The sequence below is a fragment of the Ursus americanus genome, chromosome 13 (genome assembly GCF_024610735.1).
Source record: "Ursus americanus isolate L20-20 chromosome 13, mUrsAme1.1.p, whole genome shotgun sequence".
NCBI classification, from domain to species: domain Eukaryota; kingdom Metazoa; phylum Chordata; class Mammalia; order Carnivora; family Ursidae; genus Ursus; species Ursus americanus.
The window spans coordinates 39,540,474-39,566,373 of record NC_142139.1 but is presented as its reverse complement, the minus strand read 5'-3'; the positions used below and the strand labels follow the sequence as shown (position 1 = coordinate 39,566,373).

General features: G+C 39.3%; 1 protein-coding gene and 2 pseudogenes across 4 annotated transcripts in view; 2 read left to right on the top strand and 1 right to left on the bottom strand.

The window, feature by feature from the left end:
- LRBA (LPS responsive beige-like anchor protein) overlaps window positions 1-25,900 on the top strand; it is a 791,030-nt gene that overhangs the window by 46,549 nt on the left and 718,581 nt on the right. For 2 of the 4 annotated variants that reach the window (XM_045798851.2, XM_045798849.2), the window contains exon 1: window positions 20,765-20,980. The exons of 1 other annotated variant lie outside the window; for it this stretch is intronic. In XM_045798851.2, coding sequence (XP_045654807.1) covers window positions 20,765-20,980 — 216 coding nt within the window. Of the gene's footprint in view, window positions 1-20,764; window positions 20,981-25,900 lie in introns of those variants that run through there. One more of the 4 variants, XM_087866504.1, reaches the window with a different exon arrangement.
- On the top strand, window positions 1,705-19,279 carry LOC148109079 (uncharacterized; annotated as a pseudogene).
- On the bottom strand, window positions 17,816-20,626 carry LOC148109078 (uncharacterized; annotated as a pseudogene).

The window sequence follows — 25,900 nt, the reverse complement described above, 5'->3', positions numbered from 1 at the left end:
AAAGTCTCTTGATTTAATTTTTCTTTTTCTTCTTTTTTTTTTTTTAAAGATTTTATTTATTTATTTAACAGAGAGAGAGACACAGCAAGAGAGGGAACACCAGCAGGGGGAGTGGGAGAGGGAGAAGCAGGCTTCCCGCTGAGCAGGGACCCCAATGCGGGGCTCCATCCCAGGACCCTGGGATCATGACCTGAGCCAAAGGCAGACGCTTAACGACTGAGCCACCCAGGTGCCCCTGATTTAATTTTTTTGTCTTAAAATTCTTTGTCTGGATCTACATTACTACTAGTTATCCAATTTAATAGGTAGTATCTTATTATAAAAAGTGGTTTTAGTTTAGAAATCATGTATTTGCCTAACAGTAATCCCAGGCTGAATGTGTTAAGTGACTTAAGAAAGTTAAAACTTACATCTTACTAGCTTTAGGGCAGAACAGAACACATTAAGCAGGAGCAACTGGGAAAAGACCTCAGGGTTTCAGAGTCGTTGGCACTGGATTCTCAGATCATATGGGAAACCAAGAACAAATCCTGGAGATGGGAAATCACTGTGTGTGAAGAGGAAACTGTGATATGGTCGGCATGGCTGGAGTGTAGAACTGTGGAGGTTGCTTACATGTCGTGGTGAACTGGAGCTCAACCCTAAAGGAATTCATTTCCCAGAAACAGGGTCTATACTCTCTTCCAGCCATTTGTCACCACTCACTCACTGTCAAGCTTACAGTGATCTGGCTTTTACTATCTCTTAATGAGACAGTTCTATTGAAGGTCACCCCTAACCGCCAGAAAAAACAATGGACTTTGATCACCCTCCTCCTTCCCTACCTAAATGTGGCATTCAACAATTTCATCTTCTTTCTCTACTGAAACCTCTTCCTCTGTAACTCATTCTGATAATATCTATATCCCTTTCTCTGGTCCCTTTTCTGTTGACAGATAACAAAAGTGGGCTCCAATCAGGACACCCCTGTCAATGGGAAACAGTGAGGTCCTGTAACAAATTCAGCTTTCAACTTCCTTCGTTTTAACACAAACTTTTATGGAAAACATGCTGCATACAAGCCACCGTGCCAGATATTGTAAGAGTGGAAAAACCCCTGGAATGTCCAATCCTGTGGGGGAAAGAGATTGATAAGCAAGGAATTAAAACTCAAAGCAGAAAAAGATAAGGGTTGATAAGCAGAAGCAGCATTCTGTGGATGTAAAAAGAGGGGCAATTAAAAATGATCTTGAAGGTAAGAATTATTCATATCTGGAGTGCCTGGCTGGCTCGGTTGGTAGAGTGTGGGACTCTCAATCTCAGGGTTGCGGGTTTGAGCCCCACGTTGGGTGTAGAGATTACTTAAAAATAAAATCTTAAAAAAAAAAAAAAGAATTAGTGGCACTTGGGTGACTCAGTCAGCTAAGCTCCTGACTCTTGGTTTTAGGTTCAGGTTGTGATCTCAGGTTTGTGAGATCAAACCTGCTTCCACTCTGCACTCAGCATGGAGTTTCCTAGAGATTCTCTCCCTCTCCCTCCCCCTCTGTACCTCCCTCCCACCCCAAGCATGCATGCATTCTCTCTCTCTCTCTCAAATACACAAATAAATAAATAAATAAAATCTTTTAAAAATAAAAAATAAGAGAATTATTCATACCTTTGCAAGTATGAGGGCATTTATTGCCAATGCTGCATTGGTTAAGAAAAAAATTAAGTCATATATATTTGTGTGATTCTTAAAGAAAAATTGTTTTTCCTCCTGCATTATTGGTTCATTATATTACAAATATTAAAACTTCCTTTTTAAGGTGATTACTATATCTAGTGGTAATCCCTTTCTCACTTGATCCTTAGAACAATCTTATTTGGTAGGTATCATTAGCCCTTTTTTACAGATGAAGCAGGTGAGATTCAGAGCTCCGAGTTAAATAGGAATGTAGGAAACTGGCTTCAAATAGAATTAAACTCTTTTCCTCATTATTTGAAATGAATTTTTTTGGGAACTAAATGCAGTGGTTTTTACAAGTTGAGAAGTTAAATGCCAGCGCTTAAACTGAGTAGACTCACGGGCCTCAAGATTTAACCCAGGACATTCATTGTCTTTGTTGTCAGAATGACCCTGCCATCAGTTAGGTGCCTGCGGACGTAACAACTCTTTCAATCCAAATGGGTACAATTCAGTCTGCAGTATTGGTGAGAACAATGCAGCTCTCTAAAGCTGGGTCTACAGGGCAGTTAAAAACAGAAGCGTATTAGTAGTTGCTTGCAGCCCTCCACTCAGTTTCAGCATTGGGAAATCCAAGGACTGGTGTTATTTTGTATGTTCCATGTCTTTTTAAAACTGGGGTAATCAGTCATCTTCAGGCAGTAAAACCAGTTTGATGGGTACCCTCCCTACTTCCCCCATCAGAAACTGGCTTCAGACCTTAGTGCTCATTGGCTAATGGTCAGAGCTGGAGCAACAGGTGCTGCAGTGAAAAAGAAAAAAAAAAAAAACTTTACAAACTCCACAGAAGAGATTTTGTAAATAGAAATGAAGGCTGTGTAAACATAGTACCTGTACTTTCCCTAGGTTCCATGACACACTAGGAACCTAGCAGAAAAAGACCACAGTAGACGACCCACAAGCCACAAAATAGAGATGGTTTGGGAGGTGGGAGTGGAGTGGAAATTTTGTGTGGCTGCTCCTGCTTTTGTGCAAAAATAATCACCTGGCCAAAACTTTTGATTCAAGTAGCTCACATGTTAGGAACCCTGAAGAATTTTCGGTAATAAAAAAGTGACCAAGACATAAGTGACAACTCCGTTCACTACGAAGGAAGTCAAAATAATTCTTTGTTGACACATAAGCAAAAGGATCTGGTGGGGTTGGAAACCTGGTGCAGTTTGTAGTCTACGAGCAGTTGGGGGAGTGCTAGAGGACAGTCCGGGATGGTGGAGGTGTCGTAGTAGGCAGGATGGAATTCAATACCTCTATACTTGTTCCTGGATACCACATGACCTTTGCTTAGCCTTCTCTTCTTTCACCACCTCCAAAAAGTGTCAGGGCACCTGGCGGGCTCAGTCGGTTGGGCATCCAACTCTTGATTTCAGCTCAGGTCACAATCTCGAGGGTTGTGGAATCGAACCCCGCCTCAGGCCTGCACTCAGAGTGGAGCCTGCTTGTCCTTCTCCCTCTGCTCCTCCCCCTGCTTGAGCTCTCTCTCTCTCTCTCAAATAAATAAATTAATAAATACATAAAATCTTTAAAAAAAAGTGGCAGACTTTTTTCAGAAAGGTGATAACATACACAGAGCACAAACATTCAGCAGGTATAATGGGGGTATATACAACAGTAAGTTTCCTTTCATGTCTGTCCCCCAGCTACCTGGTTCTCTCCTAGAGGATCAAGTAGTACTGACTTTCTTATAATCTTTCTATAGATCTTTTATGAATATATATAAGCTTATTATACGTGTGTACCCACAGGTTTTTTTCACTTTTTAAAAAAAAACCCAAATAGATGGGGGTGCCTGGGTGGCTCAGTCAGTAAGCGTCTGCCTTCGGTTCAGGTCATGATCTCAATGTCCTGGGATTGAGCCCCATGTCAGGCTTCCTGCTCAGCGTGGAGTCTGCTCCTCCCCCTTGCTCGTTCTCTCTCTCTCTCTCAAATAAATTAAAAAAAAAAAGTGGCGGAGAAGAAGTAGGCAACACTGGGAGCTGAGCAGGCAGAGCAGGAGTTTGTACCAGTTTCTTGTATTCAGTCCCAGATAGTTTTTGGTATTTTATGTGATCTGGAAGAATTGATTCTGAGTTCCTGAATCTGAAAAAAAGCAATTAAATCGTTTTGCTTCATGGATTCCTAATGGTCTGGATGAGCAAAGAAGAACCCATTGTCAAGAGTTACCTCTTTTGGCTTTTCCGTCCTCCCTTCTTCCTGCTTGCTGTGCAGGTTTTGTGCTCCCCTGCATCCCTCCTAGCCATGCCTCTCAAAATTGAATAAATCACGTTTTTCTGCTTACAGCCGGGGGAAAGGAAGCCAAATCCGTCATGATCAAGAAAAATAAAAATAATATAGATTAAAGTTCGATGCAGCAGATACCTTTATACCTTGGTCATCGCAGACAAAGAGAAGGCAAGAAACCTGAAGTAGTCCCTGCCCCCAGGGTTGGCAGTGAAGGAGCTGATAGGAACCTTGCACACTGATTTGAATTGTATTAAAATTATAAAATTAAAAAAAAAGAGTTACCTCTTTTGGTCCAAGAAATTAATGGAATCTGTGACTGAATCAAAGATTATATGATCTCCCAAATGCTAACCAGACTAGCTGGTAAACAGAATGGTAAATAGCTAAATTGATCAGAAAAGCTTTTATAATTTTTTTCAAAAAATTTAAAAGATAGTAATTTAACAACATATGCTATAATTATTGCAATAATTTACATTTATTAAGCATTAATTGCTTTGGGGGGTAATATGTTAAGTACTTTACCTGTAATCCTTAAAATGGATACTATTATTATAATCATTTTATAGATGAGGAAACTGAAAACTAATTCGTTGAATAATTTCTCAAGGGCACACAGCTAGTGAGCCATGGAAATAGAATTTAAACCAGATGTGTTAGGTGTCAAAGTCTATACCGTTAACCAGTAGCAATTTTACGATGTTTATAGTAGCAAAACAGTGGGAAAAAACTTGAATTTAAACAATAGAAGATTGGTTAAATTATGGTCTAGTCAATAATGTAATAATACAGTTATTAAAGTGGTACTTAAAAGACTATTTGGTGACATGAAAAATGTTAATAATATATTTCTAAGTTAAAGAAAACAGATTACAAGCACTATATTTAATGTGAGATCAATTTTGTAATACACGTTTATTTAATTGGAATTCTTACCTACACCAAATGTTAGAGATGGTATCTCTGAGTGTTGCAATTATGGGTTTTTTTTTTTCGCTTTTGAACTTGTCTACATTTTCCAAGCTCTCTACAATTAACGTACATTACTTTTTAAATCTGTAAGACCCTTCATTGTTATTTCAGGTAGAAGAGAGAAATTAGTAAGAGGAATACCATCATCAGTTTTATGACAGATAACGGAAATTTTGTGGGGAAAGAAGGGTGGGGAGAACTGAACATATTGAATGTTGCTGTGACATAAGTGCATGCTCTGTCATAGGTGCAGCCACAAGTGCAGATATATCTCATAATTTTCCATTAGCTGATACCGTATTAACCAGGGTCATGAGTAAGCACAATCATATCCTAATCATTTTCCTCCTTCTTGAATTGCTTTCCTCCCTTGGCTTCAGTGACTGCCTGCTCCTATTTTCCATCTACCTCATTGGCTTCCCTTTTTCAATCTCCTTTGCTAGTTCCTTCTCCTCTCCTCACCTCCCCTTCATTTCAAAGAACTCTAGACCTGGCCTTAGGTCTCCTCTTCACCACCCATTTCAGAGGGGAAAAAAAATAAACACACACACACACACACACACACACACACACACACACACACATTAAAATGCCTTCAGGAGCTCAGCCATAAACAAGTGAGTGAAGTAAATCCTTGATGTCACTGCCAACTCTTCCCCTAGCTCAACACCAGTTATTTCCACCTCAGTTAATAGCATATCCACCAATTGCTCAAGTCAAAAATCTGGACGGCATTTTTCATTGCTCCCTTTTCCTCATCTTTACCCCTTCACGTACAGTATTTCAGCAAATCCTGTTGGTTCGATTTTCGAAGTATAGCTTAAGTCCTTTTCTTTCCCTACTCAGGCTCCATTTTGCTTAGGCTATTTGTTATCCTAAATTATCTCTTTGCTTTTATTTTTGTTTGGCCATCGTCCATTCTTCACACCAGCCAGTCGTACTAATCTCTGAATTTGAAATTGAGAAATCAAAAGATGTGGCTCTCGTCTTTCTTTCTTTCTTTCTTTCTTTCTTTCTTTCTTTCTTTCTTTCTTTTTTTTTCTTTACTGAAAAGTTAAGATTTACCTAGCTTGTGTGAATTATCACAATTAAGAATTAATTTAATAGTACAAAAAATGCATTCACTTTGGTGGTTTCCTAGCAGTTAAATATTTGGGAACCTAAAAAAAAAAATTGCTCATTTGTTCTGTTCACTTTGTACACTACCACCTTGGTTAACAATGGTTCAGGGAGAACTGAGAAAAAGGAAAATTATATCCTATTCTTGATTCTCATCCATCTGTAAAGATCAAAACAGAAATGCTGAAATAAATATGTATTGTAGTCTGGGGTGGCTTACCAAACTCGTTTCCACTTAAGTTAGTCTTACCTCATTTTTCCAAACCTTCAATTCATTGAATAGCTGCTGCTTTTTTTTTTTTTGGCCTTCTAAGTTTCTACAGCTATGACTCATGGAACTAGAACTAGATCAGCACTGCCATGTGCTACTTTCTCTATTAGATTTTTCTCACCTGGTTAAAATTGATATAAGCAAAACATGTTTTGTTCTTTTAAAGCTTAAACACAAAGTTTAACTGTCTAACAAACTTCGATTAAGAGAAGTTGGGTTTAGCAGAGGAATAAAGACTTCTAATTTTATTATACAACATAATTTCTTCCAGCTATTTCTTTTTTTTAAAGATATATGAACCCCTATGTTCATTGCAGCATTATTCACAATAACTAAGATATGGAAGTAACTCAAGTGTTGATCAACAGATGAATGGATAAAGAAGATATGATACACACACAATAGAATATTACTCAGCCATAAAAAAGAATGAAATCCTGCCATTTACAACAGCATGGATGAACCTAGAGGGTATAATGCCAGGTGAAATAAATTAGAGTAAGACAAATACCATGAGTTCACTTACATGTGGAATTTAAGACATGAACAAACAAAGATGAAAAGAGACAAACAGGGGCACCTGGGTGGCTCAGTCGTTAAGCATCTGCCTTCAGCTCAAAGTGTGACCCCAGAGTCCTGGGATCGAGCCCCACATCAGGCTCTTCTGCTGGGAGCCTGCTTCTTCCTCTCCCACTCCCCCTGCCTGTGTTCCCTCTCTTGCTGGCTGTCTCTCTCTCCATCAAATAAATAAATAAAATCTTAAAAAAAAAAAAGAGACAAACAAAAACCTAGACTCTTAAACACAGAGAACAAACTGGTGGTTGCCAGAGGGGAGGTGGGTGGGGGATGGGTGAAATAGATAAGGGGATTAAGAGTACACATTTTTTTTCAGATACAAGAGCAATTTATTTTTTTCATCAGTCTTATCTAATACCCAGTGCTCATTACATCATGTGCCCTCCTTAAAGTCTAACACCCAGCCACCCCAACCCCCCACCCTCGTTCCCTCCAGCAACCCTCAGTTTGTTTCCTATGATTAAGAGTCTTTAACGGTTTGTCTTCCTCTCTGATTTCATCTTGTTTTGTTTTTTCCTCTCTTCCCCTGTATTTTTGTTTCTTAAATTCCACATACTAGTGAGATCCTACGATACTTGTCTTTCTCTGATTGACTCATTTTGCTTAGCATAACACCCTCTACTTCCATCCATGCCACTGCAAATGGCAAGATTTCATTCCTTTTGATGGCTGAGTAGTATTTCATTATGTATATATGCTACATCTTCCCCATCCATTCATCTGCCGATGGACATCTGGGCTCTTTCCATAGTTTGGCCATTGTGGACATTGCTGCCATAAAGATTGGGGTACAGCTCCCCTTCAGATCACTACATTTGTATCTTTGAGGTAAATACCCAGTAGTGCAATTGCTTCCTCCAGCTATTTTTTCCATAGTTGCTGATTATAGAACTTCCAATAATCTCATTTATTTATTTATTTATTTATTTATTTATTTTTTAAGATTTTATTTATTTATGTGACAGAGAGACAGTCAGCGAGAGAGGGAACACAAGGAGGGGGAGTGAGAGAGGAAGAAGCAGGCTCATAGTGGAGGAGCCTGATGTGGGACTGGATCCCGGAACGCCGGGATCACGCCCTGAGCCGAAGGCAGACGCTTAACGACTGCGCTACCCAGGCGCCCCCGCAATAATCTCATTTAGATCCTGAAAATTAGAGTACATTTTCCTAAGTGGTAATTTTTTATTTACTAACTACATTTGGCTTTAGAAATAGATTATTTTGGGGACGCCTAGCTGGTTCAGTTGGTGGAGCATGCAACTCTTGATCTCGGGGTCGTGAGTTAGAGCCCCACATTGGGTGTAGAGATAGCTTAAAAAAATCTTTTTTTAAAAAAAAGAAACTATTTTGAAGCTGACACTATTTCTGTGTTGCTTTTAACATGAAATCTAGCAAATGTTACTTTCTTTTCTTTACACAGAGCTCTCAATTCTCCCTTCTGATTTATAAGACCATTGCTTTTAAAATAGAAATAATCTAAATGAGTGATACTAAAATCTTTATACAAGTTATTTTAATTAACATCAAACTTATTATTATATATTTCATCAAAGGAGTATTATGAAGTAAAAAATAAATTAGTTCAGTGGTTATAAAATTTGGCCCCACATTGGAATTACCCAGGAAGTTGCAAAAAATGTTGATGTCTGGGTCCTAATCAAGATTATAATTTAATTGGCCTGAGCATTGGGATTTATAAAAGGTTTGAGGTGATTCTAAAACATGGCCAAAGTCGGGGCACCTAGGTGGCTCAATTGGTTAAGTGGCCAACTCTTGGTTTCACTCAGGTCATGATGTCAGGGTCATGGGATCCAGTGGGGCATCTGCTGGATATTCTCTCCCTCTTCTTTTCCTTCTGCCCCTCCTCCCCTCAGAAAAAATCTCTTATTTTATTTATTTATTTGAGAGAAAGAGAGTGAGAGAGAGCACACATGAGCAAGGGCAGAGGGAGAGGGAGAAACAGACTCCCCTGCTGAGCAGGGATCCTGGCTTGGAGCTTGATTCCAGGACCCTGGGATTGTGACCTGAGCTGAAGGCAGACACTTAACCAACTAAGCCGCCAGGTGCCCTAAACAAATAAATCTCTTAAAAAATTGAATAAAACACGGCCAAGGTTGAGAACCACAGCATTAGGTAATTATAGCTCCTAGAAATCTATATATCCCCATTGCCCCGCTTTTTAAAAAATTTATTTATTTATTTGAGAGAGAGAGCATGCATGCTTACGTAGTAGGGAGGGGCAGAGGGAGAGGGAGAAACTTCAGCAGACTCCTCACTGAGTGCAGAGCCTGATGCAGGGCTCTATCTCATGCCCCTGAGATTATGACCTGAGCTGAAACCAAGAGTCGGACACTTAACCAACTGAGTCACCCAGGTGCCCCTCAACCCCCCCCCTTTTTTAAAAAGATTTTTATTATTTTTAAAGTAATCTCTACACCCAACATGGGGCTCAAACTCATGACCCTGAGATCAAAGAGTTGTGTGCTTTTCCAACTGAGCCTGCCAGGTGCCCCCCCTTTAAAATTAAATTAAATTTATTTATTTATTCATGAGAGACAGAGAGAGAGAGGCAGAGACAGAGGGAGAAGCAGGGGCTCGATCCGAGGGCCCTGGGATCATGACCTGAGCCGAATGCAGACGCTTAACTGACTGAGTCACCCCGATGCCCCAATCCCCACCCCCTTTTTTTACGTGGTTTAAGACAACACAGATTTATTATCTTACAGTTCAGAGGTCGGAAGTCCAAAATGGGTTTCACTGGGATGAATCAAGCTGTTGGCAGGGCTGCATTCCTTCTGGAGACTGCAGGTGAGAAGCTGTTTTCTCACCTTTTCCAGCCTCTAGAAGATGCCTGAATTCCTTGGCCTGTGGCCCCTTCCTCTATCTTCAAAGACATCAGTGTAGCATCTTCAAACCTCTCACTGACTCTAACCTTTTTGTCTCCCTCTTTCACTTACAAGGACCCTTGTGTTTACAAGGGGCCCATCTATATAATTCAAGATTCTAGATCCTCAAGATCCTTAACTTGATCAGCTGCAAAGTCCTTTTTTCATGTGAAGTAATACATTCACAGGTCCCAGGGGTTAGGACTCAGAAACCTTCGAGAGGCTATTCTACCTCCTACCATAAGCCCAAGAGTGTATAGTTGTTACCACTTCTAACTTTGCACACTCTGCTTGGTGATCTTTCTCATTCTTGTGGATGATGCCACATTTCTATCTACAACTTCAGTTGCAAATATTCACTGGACATCTCCCCTTGATGTCCCATAGGCTTTGGAACCCATACTATTTCTCACCTTGAGGTCTTTGCACACTTTGTTTTTTTAGTTTAGATACCTTTCTCTCCTTTTTTTTCATGTCACACTATCTTCTTTATCCTTTAAAACTCAAAGCATGTGTAACTTTCTCCAGGAAGCTTTTCTTTTTAAAAATTGAGATATAATTCACATATAACATTGTGTAAATTTTAGATGTACAACCTGTTGATACATTTATATATTGCAATATGATTATCATCCTAGTGTTAGCTATATATCACATCACATAATTACCATTTCTTTTTCTGTGCTGAGAACAATTAAGATCTAATCTCTTATAATTTTAAAGTTTATAACACAGTATTATTGACTATAACCAGTATGTGGTGCATTAGATCTCTACGATTTAATTTTCTACTAGATGCAAGTTTGTACCCTTAAACAACATCTTCCCCTCCTCCAGCCGCTGGTAACCACCATCTCATTCTCTGTTTTTATGAGTTCCGGTTTTTTAGATTCTACGTATAGGTGATATCATACACTATTTTTCTTTGTCTGACTTATCTCACTTAGCATAATGCCCTCCAGGTCTATCCCTGTTGTTGCAAGTGGCAGGATTCTCATGGCTGAGTAATATTCCATGTGATATATATACATATATATATATATATATATATATGTATATATATCACATATTTTTTATCCATTCATCCACTGATAGGAACTTAGGTTGCTTCATATCTTGGCCATTATGAATAATGCTGCAGTAAAAATGAAAGTGCAGATATCTCTTTGATACCCTGTTTTAATTTCCTTTGGATATTTACCTATAAGTGGAATTGCTGGTTTATATGGTAGTTCTATTTTTAATTTTATAAGGAGCCCCCATATGGTTTTCCAAAGTGGCTGCACTAATTTGCATTCCCACTGACAGTGTACAAGGGCTCGCTTTTCTTCACATCCTCACTAACACTTGTTATCTTTGGCTTTTTGATAATAGCCATGCTAACAGGTTTAAGGTGGTTTTGATTTGCATTTCTCTGATGATTAGTGATGGTGAGCATCTTTTCAGGTACTTATTGTACATGAAAAAATATTTTTTTGAAGTAATTTCTACACCTAATGTGGGGCTCGAACTCAGAACCCTGAGATCAAGAGTCACATGTGTTACCGACTGAGCCAATCAGGGGCCCCTCTATTGGCTATTTTGTTGCCTTTGTTGGGAAAATGACTATTTAGTTTGTCTGCCGTTTTAAAATCAGATTGTTTTGTTGTTGTTGTTTTTGAGCTATATGAATTCTTTGTACATTTTGGATATTAACCGCTTATCCAATGTATGATTTGCAAATATTTTCTCCCGTTCTTCAGCTTTGCTTACTCATTTTGTTGATTTTGTGTGCGTGTATGTGTAAGGAAGATTTTTAGTTTGATGTTGTCCCACTTGTTGACTTTTACTTTTGCTGCTTGTGCTTTTGGTGTCATATGAAAAACAAAATCACCAAGATCAATGTCAAGGAGTTTCTTTCATGTTTTCTTCTAGGCATTTTATGTCAGGTCTTATGTTTAAGTCTTTATTCCATTTTGAGTTAATTTTTTGAGTGATGTAAGATAGGGGCCCAATTTCATTTTTCATGTAGTTACTGGTAGCAATATATTTTCCTAGGAGTGTGTGCCACACACAGGAACATCAACCTTCCAAATATGTTTCAATTCAAGTATTTGCTTAACAGCTATATAGTATTTATAAACTTCCATAGCTCTTCATCAGATAGTATGATATCTATGGAGAGATAATCTTTTTTTTTTTTTTTAAAGGTTTTATTTATTTATTCGACAGAGATAGAGACAGCCAGCGAGAGAGGGAACACAGCAGGGGGAGTGGGAGAGGAAGAAGCAGGCTCATAGCAGAGGAGCCTGATGTGGGGCTCGATCCCAGAACGCCGGGATCACGCCCTGAGCCGAAGGCAGACGCTTAACCGCTGTGCCACCCAGGCGCCCCTATGGAGAGATAATCTAAGACATCTTATCTTCAGTGTCTCAATATTTTGAGGAAAAAGCCTGAAAGGATGTACCCTCCTTCAATGAATATGTTAATCATCTTATTATCCCATACAATTTTGCACCTTTATAAATGCAAATTATTTAAGGTAATATAAACACTGCCTGCCACCAATGCTGTACAACAGATGATTCCACCCAAATATATATATATAGTGGGGTTGGGTAGATAGCTGCTAGTGATTTTCTTAAGAGGCTGGTAAAATCCTATCACTTTATAGTTTGAAACCTTTTGAAGGCAGTAAGTTCCCTTCATGGTAGAGCCCAGTCCTTAGCCTGGTTTACCGTGGTCCACTCCACCTCTCCAGTTTGGTCTCTAATCAACTTCTTATTAACAATCTACTTGCTTTTCCTAGACTTACCATTTTCCTGTAACAAGTGTAATTTAGGCATGGAAATCTTGGTTATGCTAACCTAATTTTCATTCATAATAAAACCAAGAATGGATCATAATCTATTCATTTGCCCTCCTGCGGCCTATTGTGTAAGGACAGAGTCAATTCCATTTCTCCCTTTGTGCAGGGACAATAAACACTATAATGACATTTAGATAATCACAATACCATCTGATGTCATGGGATGAGAGTTAACCAGAATTAGATTCCTCATACATAAAGAGTACCTATAAAAAGGGTGTGATCAAGGTATGGGTGGTAAGATGTGTTTTTCAATATTTATTTACAGAGCAACTTTATTACTGCTCCATAGCTCTATCCAAAAGAAAAACCTGATTATTTAAGAGTGACAGCTGGACTCAATTTTCTTCTCAGTCCAAAATATTCAACCATTCTAGAGACTTTTCATATCGTGGAATAACCTTTCCTCACTTTTTCATCTGCCTTATTTCTATTTATTATTTAATACTCAGCTCTGGTATCACCTTTTTCTTGAAAGTCTCTCTTTTAGGTTTTTATAGGTTTACATAATGCATTGTAATGTCTGTCCCAATGACTAGACTGTGACTCCCCAAGGCAGGGACTGGATTTTTCTTTTACCTAATTGTCTAATGTGGTGCTTAATACGTGGGATCACACGGTACGTTTTTTTTTTTGGTTTTTTTTTTTTTTTTTGAATGATCTTAATTTCTGTGAGTGAATTTCTTCTTGCTTTAAATATGTTTTGGTGCTAATCAGTACCACATCATCAGTGGTAAATGACTCAAAAAGAGAGAGAGTCCCCTGACTTAATGTATCATGAAATATTCTGTGGTTATTAACTATCTCCAATGCCATTTTTAATGGCTGCAGAGAATTCCATTGCATGGAAAAACCATAATTTATCTAACTAACTGTTCTTTTTATGTTACATATGTAGAATTTAAGTTTTTGAATTATAAATATTACTAAAAAACACATGATTTTAACTCTGCCTCTGATCTACTGGGTTATGTTCAGGTTAGGATATGTTCCTCAGTGGAAAAGCAGTGTATTGCCAGACTCAGTGATGTTATACATTTGCAGTAAATGAGAGTGCACATTTCTCCTTTGCCAACACCAGGTACTATAAATATTTGCAATGAGAGAGGTAAAAAGCATTATCTCAATATTATCTTAATTTACATTTTTTTAATTATTAGTGGACTTGAACTCAATTCCCCCTGTATCTTTAATAGGTGTTTGCTTACCCATGTGGTCGCACATTTCTCGGCAAAGAAAATAACTTGGAGTGTCTGTAAGGAAATGGATGCTTTCTTTAATAAAATTAAATCTAGCTCTTCTGAGTTAGCAATAAAGAAAAAAACCTCCCTGGAAAATTTCTTGTGGACCTTATAACCCCAAATGTGATCCCACATAATTCCCCTTTCCCTTGAGGATCTCTGCTACCATCAAGACAGGGGCCCAATTATGGGGACTCCAAATTACAACATAAATGTGACTAGGCTGGAATATTTTTTTTAAAGTTTATACTCTGGACAGGAAAAAGTAATATGGTCAGGAGAGTAACCCAAAACTATATAATATGTTTTTACCTGATGTTGTTGTTCTATCCATTGCTATGTATGAAACACCCCTGAAACTCAGCGGCTTAAATTGACAAGTACTTATTATCTCTTATAACTTCTGTGTGGGTTAACTGGTTCCATCTGTGCTATTCTATACCATGTGGTGTTGGCAGTGCTGCAGTCATCTGAGGATTCAACCTGCTGGAATATCCAAGATGGCTCACTGTCATGGTAGGCTGTTGGTCCTGGTGGTTGGCTGGGAACTTGGCTGGGAACTCAGCTGGGGCTATTGACTGAAGGGCCTTGATTGTTCTTTATATAGCTTTTCCATGTGGCTTGGGTTCCAAGAAAGAATGCTCCAAGCATGCCTCCATATGACAGAAGTCATCTTTCTCCCTTTGGTTGGAGTACTAGCAAGAAATTAAAAGTTCAAACCTAGAGTGGGGGCTAGAAAAAGTAATTTCTTCTCCTATCTGCTGGAAGTCATTCTCCTGGTGTCTCATTTCCTATGTGAACCCCCTACTTCTATCTTGATGACTGAAATGGTACCCTACCACTTTCAGGGGACACACTGACCTCTCAGAGGCCTCACTGAACAAAAATTCAGAATTTAGCTAATAATACCAATAGTTATTCTAGGGATATACACTTACATAGATTGAAAAGGTGGGGTGGGGTGGTGGTACGTTTCATTGTAGTATCATGACAACTATTAACTTACTATCATAAGAGAACCCTGCAAATGAGATACCTATTTACACACTACTTAAGAACAAAATAGAGATGGCAAAATAGAAAAGACAATTCAACCAGCTTAGTCTATGTCCATGCCAAGTACACGAACTACTGCATTAATATTTTGTCTTAAAAAGTATGTCTTGGCTAGCATACTTGCTGAAAGTAGAGTTGCCCTTTGCAAAGCCTCTACCTCTTGTCTGACACACACAAGGGAAAGAAGAATTAAAAAATTCCCAAAATGTAATAAGTTGATGTGGATCATTTTGAACTTCTAGATATTAAACAATCAATCAGGGATGCCTGGGTGGCTCAGTCAGTTGAGCGTCTGCTTTTGGCTTGGGTCATGATCCCAGGGTCCTGGGATGGAGCCCCACATCAGGCTCCTTGCTCAGTGGGGATCCTGCTTCTCCCTCTGCCTTCTGCTTGCCCTGCTTGTGTGCTCTCTTTCCTTCTGACAAATAAAAGGTAAAATCTTAAAAAAAAAAAAATCAATCATATAAACTTTTAATCTTAAACTTTTGAGTTTCCAACTATTAGAGAAGGTGATGTCTTTTCCTTTTAAATTTAATTGTTCCCAGAATCTAATGCCCAATAAAAATATCAATAATAAAGACTTAACATAAAATTTTTATTTAACATTAGTAAGATTTAATAAATATTTCACTTTCTCACAAGGAGGGTGCTGCAAGCCAGGACCATGTATTTCCAGTCTATGATAACCATAAACGATGAGAAAAAACAATTTGAAGAAAACTCCAAATCCAGAGATACACATCCAGGCTCATAGCAAATCATGTGGGTGGTACCTTTCCCCTAAATTATCATTTCATCTATACCCTAGCAAAATGCCAATAAGTTACATTTGGATGGGATGGGTATTCTTTCTGGTAGAAAGAAAATTCTATTCCATCTTTGCTATCAAAATTTTCTTTGTATATAGGTAAGGGTTAATAGATCAGTAATATTCTTGATTTCACCATGAAATTACATTGTCTTTACTTGAGTTCCTCTGAGTTATGCACAGGCTTCCTGTTCTGAATTTACTGTTTGTTTTTTTTTTTCTGCAATGGTTTTTAACATATGTTGAAGGCAAGTAAAATTATGAAAAATTTTAGTCCTTAATTCTGTCAAGATGGTGACGTCCAAGAAATACAAAGTTGATGGTGATAAAAAAAACTTGAGCCTGGCTTTATAGGAGGTAATCTCCCCCGCCCCCATCTTCTAATGCAGTCCTATAAACTCACCTGCTGATAGTTTATATGAAATCTTTAGACTAGAAAGCATCCATTATAGTACCAGAAATATAAACAAATTTTAACAAATGGTAAAACTGCTTTCTATGTTAAGATAGCCATTTATACCAAGATCCTGCCCCCTCTAACTGGTAGTAGTTGTGTAGATTCAAGCAAGGGTTTTCAGGTGAGAAAAATTAAAGCAAGTGTCTTTAGAGTTTTAACTCAATCCAAATAGTATGTATTGAGTACCTACAATGTTCAGGATTGTGCCATGAAGGAGCTTAATAGTTGATGGACAGATAGTTCACCCTGAAGCACTCTGATTCTATTCTTTTGACCTAAACAGTAACCCACAGCTATTGTATTCTTTTTTAAAAAATATTTTATTTATTTTTTAATTTTTTATTATGTTATGTTGGTCACCATACAGTACATCATTAGTTTTTTTTTTTTTTTTAAAGATTTTATTTATTTATTTAACAGAGATAGACACAGCCAGTGAGAGAGGGAACACAAGCAGGGGGAGTGGGAGAGGAAGAAGCAGGCTCACAGCGGAGGAGCCTGATGTGGGGCTCGATCCCATAACGCCGGGATCATGCCCTGAGCCGAAGGCAGACGCTTAACCGCTGTGCCACCCAGGCGCCCCTACATCATTAGTTTTTGATGTAGTGTTCCATGATTCATTGTTTGGGTATAACACCCAGTGCTCCATGCAATACGTGCCCTCCTTAATACCCATCACCAGCCTATCCCAATCCCTCACCCCCCTCCCCTTTGAAACCCCCAGTTTGTTTCCCAGAGTCCACAGTCTCTCGTGGTTCATTCCCCCTTCTGTTTACCCCCCCTTCATTCTTCCCTTCCTTCTCCTACCAATCTCCCTGCTATTCCTTATGTTCCATAAATGAGTGAAACCATATAATTGTCTTTCTCTGCTTGACTTATTTCACTTAGCATAATCTCCTCCAGTCCTGTCCACGTTGCTGCAAATGTTGGGTAATCATTCTTTCTGATGGCTGAGTAATATTCCATTGTATATATGGACCACATCTTCTTTATCCATTCATCTGTTGAAGGGCATCTTGGCTCCTTCTACAGTTTAGCTATTGTGGACAATTACAGCTATTGTATTCTAACTGTGGCTAGAAGTGAAGTTTCCTCATCTACCTTCCATATGCTTCCATCTGAACCCCCATTTTTTTCCAGGTATTTTACTGTAACCAGGAGCAAAGTAAAGCAGGAGGTTGGATAATTCTGAAAAACTGTAAAAAATAGTTGACAATTTTTGGGGGAAATATTTGGGTAATTGTCTTAAGTCCCCTTTTGTTTCACCAGTAGAACAGTGTTAAGAATGAGCTGGCAAATTCATGACAGACACAAACCTTAGCCCCAGTCATTTAGACTGAATAACTGTGAGCACACTGTGTTTAGGACATGTTCATTGTCATCTATTCCTTCTAAATAAAAAGACATTTATTTAGCAAATAATTTACTAGCAATTATATGCTAGATATACTAACATATTCAAGGTAAGACTATTTGCCCAAATCTGGGGAGACAAAATACTATAATAGAAGCCTTTTATTAATGCCTCTCTACCTCAAATGTGCGTCCTTGTCTCCTTCCCTACAGATGTGTTAAGGGAAAGTTGTGAAAGTTGTCTCTTTACTTCAGGCACACCCTACTCCCTCTTATTCCAGACTTATTCATTTAACAGTCTGAATATATTTTATATATATTTTTTGAAGATTTTATTTATCTGTCAGAGAAAGAGAGAGAGCGAGAGCACAGAAGCAGGGGGAGCAGCAGACAGGCAGAGGGAGAAACAGGCTCCCCACTGAATAAGGAACCCAAGGGGGGACTCGATCCCACGATTCCGGGATTACTACCAAGCGGAAGGCTTGGTAACTTACTGAGACACCCAGGCATCCCACAATCTGAAATTTAAATCTGAGGAGTTTAGTTTTTCAGGGGTTTAAGGAAAGGCAAAAGGCAAAGCATTGATGTGGCTTGCCTCTTACCCTGGCAATACACGAATCACCAATTCAGAAGAGAAAAATGTCTGCCTCATCTTTGGAGTATTTAAATCCACTTATACAAAACAAGTCTTTAACATCTGCAACCATATGCGATTTGGTGAAGTCGAATTCATTTTAGTGTTTTTAAAAGGTTTACTGCTTTTCTGAAGAAGATACCCCAATGCTTCTTGTCTTTTCTCATGTTACCTCCCTCCCTCCAAATTTCCATGTGATAGTTGAAATTCAGTTTCCTTTTCAAGCCCATCTCAAATAACCCTTTCTCGAGGCAATTATTTTGTTTCTCAAACCAATATATTTTTTTCTTCTGGCTCCTCCGTGGTACTTCCTAACTTTTATTTGACCTCACTTTTTGCTTCACTTTCATTTTAGGGAACTACTAGTATATTAAACATCATCATTATTAAGATTTTATTTGTTTATTTGTGAGAGAGAGGCAGCGAGAGAGGGAACACAAACAGGGGGGAATGGGAGAGGGAGAGCTGAGCAGGGAGCCCTATGCGGGAGGCCATCCCTGGATCCTGGGATCATGACCCCAGCTGAAGGCAGACGTTTAACGGACTGAGTCACCCAGGCGCCCCTAAACATCATTATTTTTTAAGGCTTTATGACTTCAAAGAGTACATAAGGGTGAAAAACCACTTTCTTTAATGGTACTTGTTTTTCACTAATGTATCAGGAAGAATACTTTATTGTTAATAGTGGGGGTGGAGGGGGAGGACACATTAGGTTGACCTGAGCTGGTTTCAATCCTAATGTAACTTATCTTTTAAGCTAATCTGAGAATGAGGCGAACCTAACTTTCACATTGGAAAATTACGAGAGTAAAAAAACCCCTGAGATCTACAGGCAAAATTTACCCCGCCTCCACGCTGTTTGGAGCAGCTGTCTCAGGAATCCTCCCTTCCTTAGAATGTGGGAGAGGTTTAGTGGGGCGGCAGCTGCAAAGCAAGGAATCTTTCCCATTCCTCGTGGACACGTTCCCCCTCCCATTCTCTTCCAAGCGGTGGCAGCTGCTGGGGCATCCCAGTGGAAATCTCTCTCCAGGCTTCGCGGAGCGCCACGGGCGGGCAGCAGCTGAAAGCAATCAGGGGTGGGGACTCTCTGCTCCCTTTAGACAAGGACAGCAGCCTCGCTGGCTCCAGCGCTGACACTTCTCTGGCTCATAGCAGTCCCTCAGGTGTCCTTCAACAAGTCCAAGAAGACACCTTGGAAACGTGGGGGCGGGTTCTCTCAGCGCTAGGAGACCCTACGGTAACTTAACAACGGAAGCAGCTACAGAATCACCTCAGCACTTGTCAAAGCACCTTCCCAGGTCGGGAGTGGGAGGCGTATGCGTGTGTGCGGGGAGAGTCGGCTCCGGGAAGGGGACACACCTAGTGTTATTTGTAGGGTGCCCATCTTCACACGTAGTCCTGCCTGCAAACCAGCGCCTAGCACCTCCGCCCTTTCGCGACCCCCTAGGCCGCGCGCGCTTCCCCACCCCGCCACACGGATGCCTCCGCCTTCGCGGGCGCCCGCCCCACCGTCCCGCGCGCTCGCGCACGCGCACGCCGCGCCCGGCAGCCCTCGGCGCTGTCATGGCGGCGAGGAGTAGCTTCAGTGGGCACAGGGACATTCGCGCCAGCCGTAGCGGGGCGAGCTGTGGCAGTAGCAACCGCACCACCGCCAGCAGCCTCAGCCGCGGTGTCCATAGCGCCAGCAGCGGCTGTTTTTGCAAAGGCTGAGCGCAGGGGTCGGGCGGGCGAAGAAGCCATGGAGTTCTGTACAGCCGCGGACTCCCGGGGAGCGGACTAGGGAAACTTGGAGGCTGCGACCAGGTGCACTGACCTCTCTCTCCTCCCTCCTCTCCTCGCCGTCGCCGCCGGGCCTCCCCTCCCTTCTTGCCACAACACACACCTCCCCTCCTCGCCGTCGAACCTCAGGTGCCTGAGTGCTCCACTCCTCCCCCTGGGCCGAGCGTTGAGAGTAATCACCGCCCTCTTCCCCCGCCTTTTCCTGCCCTGGATCTCCGCCGCCACCTCCGTCTCGCGGCTCCCTGGCGGGGGGTGAGGACGAGTCCGGAGTATCTGGGTGAGGAGGAACTTTCTACTTCTGTGGTAGCTTGGGGGCCCCCGCCTTTCCTTGGACCCTTCGTTTCCCAGCGACAGTTTCTCTTTCCGTGCACCTGTGAGGAAAGGTAGCCCTGCGCCTGGAACCTGCGAGTGTGGGGGAGGAGTGAACCTGTTCAGGGGCCTTTTGAACCCGCCTTCACTCAGAACCTACCTCTTCGAGCCAGGGAGGGTAGCGGGTGGCTGGTAGTAGGGTCCCTTTAGCAACTTATTTGACGGACAGTAACTATTTCCCTCCCCCCCCCAACAAAACCCTAAAACAAAACCTAGCGTATTTAACATTTATCTAATCTTCCAATAGGGTTTGGCGTTGTTGTCAGCCTCGGGGAGAGAGATTGGACAAATATTCTCCAAGAGGAGGAAGGCGACGCCAAGGACTTTCCCCATCAACTGCTTTTGGGGTTTCTCCACAACTTGGAAGAGTGACCCTTTTCCTGTTGTGTTGCGTGTGTGTGCTTATTCCTAGTGCAGTAATTGCTGTCCCGTAGTGACTCCGAGTTGTCCTTTCTCGTAAACTAGCTAGCAATGGCTAGTGAAGACAATAATGTCCCTTCCCCGCCACCAACAGGTGATGACGGGGGAGGTGGAGGGAAAGAAGAAACCTCTGCTGAAGAGGGTGCATTGTCCCTGAAACCAGGGCTCCCCATCAGGGGCATCAGAATGAAATTTGCCGTGTTGACGGGGTTGGTTGAAGTTGGAGAAGTAACCAGTAGGGATATAGTAGAAACTGTCTTTAACCTGGTAAGTAGATATCTATTTTATACACATATATTCTTCTCAGTGGGTTGGGGAACTAGACGTTAAAGCTGGAGCCATGTGCTTGACTCAGACTGATGATGGCTTTTTCCATGGATAGAAGCACAAAATTCTACTGACCTAAATGAAATAATTTTTTGTATTTTTCAGTGTAAGGGGAATTATGTAAATTTAGGTGCTCCAGGTTTTGTGAAAGTGAACAGATCACTTTTGTGCTAAGGAAATAATTGTTGCTTGGAAGTATTTTGTGGGGGTTCCAGTGGAGGAGTTTTATTATATAAACAATTTTTTTTTTCTCAGGATGTATAACTAAGTCTGCACTTCTTTTTAACATTTTAAAGATATTTTTGTGACTTTTTTTGGACTTGGGAAATAAATGTCCTACATACTACCTACTTTTATTCTTTTGAGTCTGCCTAGGTTACGTTTTGCTGTAAGTTTTGGACACGAAAGTTTTGTTCACAGATGAACAAAGATTTCTTGATGAAAGATTAATTTGCCACAAAGTTAGTATTTATATTTTGATCAGTTTTATTTTTAGACATAACCAACAGAAATTAAAATTTGGAATGAATTTAGGGTTACATCTTGTGAAAATTGAATGGCAATTGAAAAGAGGATTGTGGTAGATGCGATATAACCAAATCTGTTTCTTTGGTAAATGCATGTCTAGCAGTAAAGCATATTTGGTCATTGGAAGTTGCTGGTTATATGGTGAACTGTGAATCGTTATTTTTGAAAGGTGATATGCAATCCTTTACTTTTTCTCTACTTCATTCTTAAAAATGATTGTTTCTAATGGGGACTTTTTAGATTTCTTTACTGCAACTTCTGTTGCCCATCAATTTAAAGAATGAAAAGTAAATTTGGCCTTAAAAATACTTCTACCTCTTCTCCCTATTTACCTGTGGTAGAAGATAATAGATTGGAACAAATATGAATGTATAATAGCTGTAATAACTGTTTTGTACCCTTCCCCTTTGCCTCTGTGTTTTCAAGGTTAGGCTTGTTTTATTCCAGGGCAGTTAATTATTTCCTTCACTAGACCTTACCAGTAGTTTGGTCACCTGCAGTACAACTTCTAGAATGAGTAAGGAGCTAAATGAAATTCACTTTTGGAGTATAAAAACTTTGAACAATAGGATATTTTCTCTACCATTTTGTTTGCTTATATATAAATAACAGACACACATGTACACATTTTTAAAAAACTATATTATGGAAATGTTCAAATATACACAAAAACAGGATAGTTCTCTGGTATCTGTTACGCAGTTTCAGCAATTATCAAAACTTTGGGGATCTAGTGTGTTTGTGGTCTTTAAAAGTTCGTAAGTCTCAAGGAGATAAATGGTAAATTGATTAATTCCTTTACCTCAAAATACACTTGAGAACTTTTTTTTGAGATTTCTTTTCCTTTTTCTAAACCTCATGTATCTTGGGTGACAAACAGAAATCTGTGGTGGTGATATAGCCCATAATTAGTTTGTGTGTGAAGTACAACATTCCTCTGGCAGAAAGAGGATTTGAACTCCTTTGTTTAGAATGCCCTGTGTGAAGGTGGATGACCAAACATGAGTCACCCGTATTTTATTAAGGAAAATCCAAATTCTGTAGAAATGGTGCGCTTATAGGCTGCCTAGAGTTGTGGGCCTGGTAGAGATACAAGGTTTTTGGTTAAATTCTGCACAGCTACATGTTTTCAGAGTAATAGGTGTCCGGTAAAAGGAGAGTGTAGAATATAATTTTTCATGACTTATTATATGTCATTTGATATAGGTCCTACTAAAGATATTAATGGTGCAAACTTACAATACCTACAGGAGCTGAGCACATCACACAGAGGCTCTGTTCTTATTGACCGTGCAGAGGGTGGGTGTACTTGTAGATTTAGAGAGGCAGCTTCTATTCCATTCTGGTTGGTTGTTGGACTACAGTAACATGGGCCCAATGGTGTCATACCTTTTGATTTTTCAGGAAGAATTGGAAATCAAGATTTTAAAAAATAACATTTTAAAGTGTCCAGTTAAAACACTATGAACTACTTTGTGAGATATAAAATTGTAGGTAGTTATTTTTCAAGCCTTTATATGGACATTTATTAGAAAGATAATAACACAAAATGCTTCTTAATGTGCTCCCCCGAGCCCCTGTGAATTTGTACATCATGTATAAGTAATAGAAAACTTGAACTGGTTTTGAACACAGTAAAAGGCTTTATAGGCTCATTTATCTCCAAGTCCAAAGGTGGGGCAAGACTTACCCTACAGTAATAGTGTAATATTAAAGCTCAGTTTCTTTCCGTTTCTGTTCTGCTTTCTTCAGTCTGTTGCTGTTCCTGTTATGATTATAGGATGGCTGCCAGTAATGGTTGGGACCATATATATTTTTGTTTGCATCTCTTGGGAGAGCCTCACTGTCCTGACATTCCAAATAAGAGTCCTGACCTGATTACTGAGCTAGTGACTGTGGTCATTGAAATGGTTGATCGGCTTAAGCAAACCAGTGCCAACTACTATACCTAAGGATGGGGTTAATTTTCTCTGAAGTACATCACCTGTTTGGGGAGGATACACAAATAAAAATCTGGGTAAGAGATTGAAAGGGTAGGGGCGTCTAGGTGGCTCAGTCAGTTAAGTGCCTGACTTTGGCTTAGGTCATAATCTCATGATTTTGGGGTCCTGGGATCCAGCCCAGAGTCAGGCTCCTTGCTGGGTGTAGAGCCTGCTTGGGATTCTTTCTCCCTCTCCCTCTTGCCTGCTTGCGTGCACCCATGCTCTCTCGCTCTCTCTCAAATACATAAAATCTTAAAAAAAAAACCTGAAAGGGTAAATGGATAGTTGGATAAGCTACCAATGATGTCCACTATTCTTTTCAAAGATATTTGTTTAAAGAGAGCAAAAGTCATTCATTAACTCAACACCCTATTGTGATTTTTAGCAAGTTTTTAAAAAACTCTTTGTACCATAGTTTTTCCTCTGTACAAGGGGGAAACTACACTGTAGCCAGGATTAAATGAATAAATACTTGTAAAGCACTTAAAATAATGTGTGGCACATTGAGTACTATTATAATTATTTACTGTTATTTTAATATTTGTGGTTTAGATAAATCATATTCCAACCTTATAATTTTTTGTTTCTGTATAGGTATTATCAGCCTTATTGGCTCTGCAATATGCTATGTAGTTCTTTTGAAATTTATTTAATAGCCATTGTGATTTTTTAGAAATGACTTGTTTTTAAACAACTCTGTTGAGGTATAATTTACATACCATAAAAATCACTTGTTTTAAGTGTCCAATTTAGTGATTTTTATTAAGTTTACAGAGCTGTGCAGGCATTACCACAATCTAATTTTAGAACATTTACATCCTGTGTTCAAGGTGTTTCATAGTTTTAGCTCTTGCATTTAGGCCTGTGATCCATTTTGAGTTGATTTTTATAAAAAGTTTTATTTATTCAAGTAATCTCTACACCCAACATGGGGCTCAAACTCATGACCCTGAGATCAAGAGTCCCACCCTCTTCTGACTAAGCCTGCCAGGTGCCCCCATTTTGAGTTGATTTTTTGTATGTGACAGAATGGTAAGATAGGGTCTAAATTCATCTTTTTGTATGTGGATATTACCGCTCTTTGTTGACATGGGTATTCTTTCCTGTGAATTTTGTCAAAAATTGGTTGACATAAGTGTAAGGGTTTATCTGGACTTTTTTCCTTTGATCTGTATGTCTGTTCTTCACCACTGCCGCATTGTCTTAATTACTGTAGCTTCATAGTTTTGGAATAGGAATGTGTGTCCTTTTACTTTATTCTTTTTTTCGAAGGCTGTTTTGACTATTCTTGGTTCTTTGCATTTCTGCGTTAATTGTAGGATCAGCCTGTCAGTTTCTGTGAAAAAGCAAGCTGGGAATTTGATGGGGAAGTGTTGAATCTATAGAGTTATAACTTTGAGGATTATTGAGTTTTCCATTCCATGAATATGGACTGTCTTTCCATTTATCAAGGTCTTCCTTAATTTCTTTAATGCATGTTTTATAGTTTTCACTGTATGAGGAGAGGAATTATTTGAGTAAAAAAATTTAAAAAAAAATTTTTTTTTTATTGAAATGCTTCTTTAGGTAGCTTCGTGCATTGAAATGTCTAGAAGTGGAATAAATGGTTCAAAGTGTATGAACATTTATATAGATCCTGAGTAGATACTGTTAGTTTATTAATGTTGATAATTAAAAGAAATGTAGGTGAATTGATGAATTTTAAAAACTTCATAGTTTCTTGGAGGTGATAGATTTGATCATTTAAGTCCCTGCAGGTATACATTTGTTTCCATTTAAATTGGTTCACTTAAAACTGAGAAATCATTTGGAAAACTGAAAAATCAGAATTTTTCTTTTGTTTGTAAATTAATAGAGAAAGCTTTTTGTTTTTCATACTGACCTAGCCTAACTTATCTAGTATTTTTAATTTTTATATTATAAAGTATCTCTTTCCACACATATATTTTTTAAAATGTTTTTAATAGTTTTTGTATGTGTTAAAGAAAAATATCCAGAATGCATTTTTGTTTTATAGTACTTAGATAATCCATTGTTTTATCTTTGTACCTCTAGAATTTTTTAGTGTTTGGTACTTCAAAAATGTTTGTTAGATTAAGTGGAAATGTCCTAATCTTACCATTTAATAAATTATAGTCATTAGGAAGCCTGGTTTTATTGTTCTTTCCTGCACAAGATATGTTGTTAAGACCTTAATCCACATTTCTTTCACTATTTCCTGACTATTTCTTGTGAAGATACTTTTCAGGTCGCTTGTATCTTTCATTGTACAATTTTGAGTTACTTCAATATCTGTTTTACCACTAAGGAACAATTTTGTTAATTTATTTTCAGGATATTCTTTTATAAC